The sequence below is a fragment of the Rhinopithecus bieti genome, unplaced genomic scaffold (assembly GCF_001698545.2).
Source record: "Rhinopithecus bieti isolate Rb0 unplaced genomic scaffold, ASM169854v2 scaffold_31984, whole genome shotgun sequence".
Classification (NCBI taxonomy): domain Eukaryota; kingdom Metazoa; phylum Chordata; class Mammalia; order Primates; family Cercopithecidae; genus Rhinopithecus; species Rhinopithecus bieti.
In genome coordinates, this window is record NW_016813536.1 from 62,722 (window position 1) to 68,533 (window position 5,812).

General features: G+C 46.4%; 1 protein-coding gene across 1 annotated transcript; it reads right to left on the reverse strand.

The window, feature by feature from the left end:
- Positions 1-4,095: 4,095 nt before the first annotated feature.
- Positions 4,096-5,806, reverse strand: LOC108512989 (endogenous retrovirus group V member 2 Env polyprotein-like). The gene has a single exon (XM_017848576.1). The coding sequence runs from the start codon at positions 5,570-5,572 to the stop codon at positions 4,946-4,948; it is 627 nt and encodes a 208-aa protein (XP_017704065.1). The 5' UTR covers positions 5,573-5,806; the 3' UTR covers positions 4,096-4,945.
- Between the last annotated feature and the right edge of the window lie 6 nt (positions 5,807-5,812).

Below are 5,812 nucleotides of genomic sequence, written 5' to 3' on the forward strand. Positions count from 1 at the left end.
ACTGGTTTTTCCTTTCTATATTTAGTGCTTCCTTCAGGAGCTCTTGCAAGGCAGGCCTGGTGGTGACAAATTCCTTCAGCATTTACTTCTCTGAAAAGCATCTTATTTCTCCTTCACCCATGAAACTTAGTTTGGCTGGATATGAAATTCTGGGTTTAAAATTCTTTTCTTTAAGAATGTTGAGGCCGGGCGCGGTGGCTCAAGCCTGTAATCCCAGCACTTTGGGAGGCCGAGGTGGGTGGATCACAAGGTCAGGAGATCGAGACCATCCTGGCTAACACAGTGAAACCCCGTCTCTACTAAAAATACAAAAAATTAGCCAGGCGAGGTGGCGGGCGCCTGTAGTCCCAGCTACTCAGGAGGCTGAGGCAGGAGAATGGCATGAACCCAGGAGGTGGAGTTTGCAGTGAGCCGAGATCGAGCCACTGCACTCCAGCCTGGGCGACAGAGCGAGACTCTGCCTCAAAAAAAAAAAAAAAAAGAATATTGAATATTGGCCCTCAATCTCTTCTAGCTTGTAGGCTTTCTGCTGAGACATCTGCCGTCGTGGGCTTTCCTTTGTAGGTGACCTGACCTTTCTCTCTAGCTTCCTTTAACATTTTTTCTTTCATATTGACCTTGGAGAATCTGATGATTATGTGACTTGAGTATGATTTTCTTGTGAAATATCTTACTGGGGTTCTCTACATTTCCTGAATTTGAATGTTGGCCTCTCTAGCTAGGTTGGGGAAGTTCTTATGGATAATATGCAAAAATATATTTTCCAAATTGGTTTCACTCTCTTTCAGGGACACCAGTGAATCATAGATTTGGCCTCTTTACATAATCCCATTGTTTTATCATGTTTGTTATCTTTCTTGGATTGGGTTTCAACATACTCCCATAGCTTAATAAACTTTGTCCTTATCCACATTCTGAGTTCTATTTCTGTTATTTCTGCCATCTCTGCATGGTACAGAAACCTTGCTGGAAAGGTGATGCAGTTGTTTGGAGGAAAAAAGGCACTCTAGCTTTTTGAGTTTCCAGGATTCTTGCACTGATTCTTTCTCATCTTTTTGGGCTTATCTACCTTCAGTCTTTGAGGTTGCTGACCTTTGGATGAGGGTTGTTTTTTGTTTTTGTTACTGTTTTTTACTTTTATCATAACTATTTGATGACCTTGAGGGTTTGATTGTGGATTGTGGTATAAGGTGGATTTAGCCGACAGGCTTCATTTCTGGAAGATTTTAGGCAGCCAGCACTCAGCTCCTAACATCTGGACTGTGTGATGTAACTCGAGGGGACTTGTAATGGGCCCCGACATTTTCCTCTGACTCCTCAAGAGCCAGCATGCTAGAGGGTGCCAGAGTCCCTGCCTCCTTGCAAGTGTTCACCACAGTGGCAGAGACAATGCAACTGGATCCGGGGCTAGGGTCCCCTTCTGGAGACTGTGTGCATGGTTACACTGGAGGTGGTGTTGGCTTGGGAGTGGGGTGCTGGTGGCCACCATTCTGGGTGCCTTCTCTCTGCCCTGTAAGCAAGAGTGGCAACAATCTTTCTTAAAAGACTGGTAGCTTGGCCGGGCACGGTAGCTCAAGCCTGTAATCCCAGCACTTTGGGAGGCCGAGACAGGCGGATCACGAGGTCAGGAGATCGAGACCATCCTGGCTAACACGGTGAAACCCTGTCTCTACTAAAAAATACAAAAAAACATCTAGCTGGGCGAGATGGTGGGCGCCTGTAGTCCCAGCTACTCGGGAGGCTGAGGCAGGAGAATGGTGTAAACCCGGGAGGCGGAGCTTGCAGTGAGCTGAGATCCAGCCACTGCACTCCAGCCCGGGCAACAGAGCAAGACTCTGTCTCAAAAAAAAAAAAAAAGAAAGAAAAGAAAAGAATAAGCTGGTGCGGTGGCCCACACCTGCAATCCCAGCATTTTGGGAGGCCAAGGTGGGTGGATCACTTGTGGCCAGGAGTTCGAGACTAACTGGGGCAACATGGCAAAACACTGTCTCTAGTAAAATACAAAATTTAGCTGGACGTGGTGGTGTACACCTGTAATCCCAGCTACTTGGGAGGCTGAGGCACCAGAATCGCTTAAACCCACGAGGCAGAGGTTGCAATGAGCCGAGATCATGACACTGCACTCCATCTTGGGCAGCTTAGCAAGTCTGAGTTCCACCATATTATGTAATAAACATTAATAGAGGAAATGCTGTTTTCAGAGTCTAACTGTATGGGTATATTCAATTACATTTTTTAAAGCTATATCTCTAACCCATGATGATTAAAGTAAATGAATGAAAACTCCATCAGGTGTAGTGGCTTATGCCTGTAATCCCAGCACCTTGGGAGACCAAGACAGGTTGATCATCTGAGGTCCAGAGTGCAAGACCACTCTGGCCAACAGAGTGAAATTTCATCTCTATGAAAATACAAAATTAGCCAGGCAAGGTGGTGTACACCTGTAATCCCAGCTACTCAGGAGGCTGAGGCACAAGAGTCACTTGAACCCAGGAAGCAGATGTTGCAGTAAGCTGAGGTCACCCCATGGCACTTTGGCCTGTACGACAGAGCGAGACTGTCAGAAATAGAAAGAAAGGAGAGAGAGAGAGAGAGAGAAAGATTTATTCTATGTAATTCACACTTATTGTAAAACTGAAAATAACAATGAATTATCAATTTTACAACTACTTATGTAACATTACTTCATCTTTCAATTAGTATTGCTATAACTGTTGGTTATGGAGCAGAAGCTCGGTCTGTTTTAGGTTCAATATGGGAGAGTGGTGTCTCATTTTGTGCTAAGACTCTACAGTGGATGAGTGGAGAAAATTAGTAAATATTGAGCAACACCAAACAATTTATATGTTTCTGATAAAGATTAAGATTCTCGGTGTTGCGCGGTGCTCCAGCCTGTAATTCCGGCACTTTTGGGAGACCAAGCACGGCGGATCACGAGTCAGGAGATCGGGATCTCCTGGCTAATACGTGAACCCTGCTCTTACTGAAAAATACAGACTGCCGCGGCCACGAGGGGCCGCTGTGTCCAGCCTACTCGGGAGGCTGAGCAGGAGAATGCGTAAACCCGGGAGGCCCAGCTTTGCAGTGGCTGAGATTGGCCACTGCCACTCCAGCCTGGCCGCAGAGCAAGCTCGCTCAAAAAAAAAAAAAGAAATTCTCTATTCCTTGTCTAGAGGGCAGAGCAAAGACTAGATTCTGTGGAGTCACTTATGAGAAAAAAGAAGCTGACAGCTTCAAAACATGTATTGCTTAAGGTAGAAGCATCCACCAGCCACCAACTGGGATTCTTTATTTATTTATTTTGTTTTGGTGAGGATTTCCGGGTTTGGAAAAAATTATTTTGTGTTTAATTATATTTTTCCCAAGGTATAAAAAATGGAGTAAAGAGTGTTTCTTCGGTGATTTCTTGGATAATTGAGTATAGTTTGTATTTACTAGTTTAGATACACTAAATCCTCCATAGCTTCCTCAGGAGGGATTGCACAGAGACCTTTGTTACCAGGAGGGTTGTGGAGGTCCTTCAGTTTGTCTTCCTGAAGGAAAGAATTCATCCAGGAGGCACACGGAAAGAGTTAAATCATTAAGTACCCTTTATTTAAAAACAGGAGCTCGAGAAGAAACAGAACTGGCTGCCGGAGAGTGAGTCAGCAGCTAGTGACTGAGGAGGAATTCCCCGCCCCCTCCCCAGATGGAGTCACTATGTAGCCCAGGCTGGAGTGCAGTGGTGCAATCTTGGCTCACTGCAACCTCTGCCTCCTGGTTTCAAGTGATTCTCCTGCCTCAGCCTCCTGAGTAGCTGGGATTACAGGCATGCGCCACCAGGCCTGGCTAATTTTTTTGTATTTTTAGTAGAGACAGGTTTTCACCATGTTGGTCAGTCTGGTCTCAAACTCCTGACCCGTGATCTGTCTGAGGATCTACCTAAGGAAGTGCTGGGATGACAGGCCTGAGCCACCATGCCAGGCCTGGGAGGAATTTTTATGGGAGCTTTTAAAGAAACGGTACACCCTGAAAGACAGAACAGGCTGGGCTGCTCCAATGAATGAGTCTCACGAATGCTGGGGAGATGCTTCTTTTTGTTTGTTTTTTGAGATGGAGATCCCCTCTTGTTGCCCAGGCTGGAGTGCAATGGCTCGATCTTGGCTCAACACAACCTCTGCCTCCCGGGTTCAAGCGATTCTCCTGCCTCAGCCTCCCAAGTAGCTGGGATTACAGGTATGCACCGCCATGCCTAATTTTGTATTTTTAGTAGAGACAGGGGTTCTCCATGTTGGTCAGGCTGGTCTTGAACTCCCAACCTCAGGTGATCTGCCTGTCTTGTCCTTCCAAAGTGTTGGGATTACAGGCATGAGCCACTGCACCTGGCCGGGGAGATGCTTCTTATGAGAGTCTTACATGATTATTCATGAAGGGGCCTTGCAGGGGCATTACTAGTAAGCATGTTTTGGGAAGTAGTCTGGGCACACACGTGCCGTGTCATTTGCATCTAAAATCTAACAAGGAATATCTGGTTAAAAAATAAAATCTCCACACAGGGGTGTTTTTTTTTTATTATTTTAATGAGCAAAATGGTTTATTAGGATGAATTATTAGAGAAGTATACATGCTCCTTAGTGGGGAATAGCTCCTACTTCGGTAACCTCTGGCTAGGCCTTGATAAGTTCCCTTCCGGAACAGAGGAGTGCAGCCACAAGGCCAGGTGTAGCCAGTGTAGCCACGCTCCTCTTTTTTGCTGACTCAGCATGCAGTGTTTCCAAGGAGGACATCAGTGGGCTGCATTTCTAAAGATTCCTTTCCCAGGGGCTTCCTTGCCTGCTCATGTCTGGCTACCTGCCTACCCTAAAAATATTCCCCCTCAAGAGATGGAGACCCTGAAAAGCTTTGGGCATAAGGACGTCGTGGGTCTTCCGTAACTACTTCCTGCTGACGTGGGACGAAGAAATCATCAGGGTCTCCCTCTCTTGCTCTCTGTCAGGGAAGGAGCCCCTCCGTAGTTGCAGAATCTTTGCCCACTGGCATCCAAGGGAGAGATGTACTTGTAGGTGCTGGGGCCTCCAAGGAAGATTGGATGATCTATTTCCATTTCTAGGGGCTCTGTGTGAAATTGCCATATCCTGGAAGAGACGTATTTCATCGGTGAATTATAGAGACAAGGGCCAAAGAGGAGAAAGAAGGTTATAAGTGCAGCTGGTCCGAGCAAAGGGACAAACCATATGAGGGAGGGGAGGGCAGACTTCAGAGCCTCCCAGATGGACCCTGCTGAATCATCTTTTCCAAAGTCGTGGAGCCACGTAGCCTGGTCATAGATCCTTTTTATATCCTCCTCTATCGCCCCGCTGTGATTGACATAAACGCAACAGGTTTTATTGATCACCACACAGACTCCACCCTGCTCTGCTAAGAGGTAATCTAAGGCCAATCTGTTGTCCATGACCACGTTTGCTAGAGAATCTATGGAGGCCTTGCGTTTAGAGATGCTATCTCCGGTACTCTTAGCTATGTTTTCTATTTGTCTGGAGAGATTTCTGAGGGTGACATCATGATAAGCGAACCCTCCCCATGGGGCGATCATTCCTACGGCCGCTCCTATCCCTGCCAGTATGAGACCCAGAGCTCTTTTCTGTCTGGGTTGGGTGGTGTTATAAATGGTCACACCTATCCCCCGTGGTCCCAAAAGTCCCACAGCACATTCCCCCGTATGTTGGATGTTATTAATGCAAGTAAAGAGGTTTGCCACGGGGGGAGTTGAATAGGTTCTCTTAGGACTTCCATCAAAGGGCAGTTTATTTTTTTGTGGTCCACATAAAAACAC

What these genes read in the sequence shown, in the direction of transcription:
- LOC108512989 (XM_017848576.1), bottom strand. Translation starts at nt 5,572, where the DNA reads ATGATCGCCCCATGGGGAGGGTTCGCTTATCATGATGTCACCCTCAGA.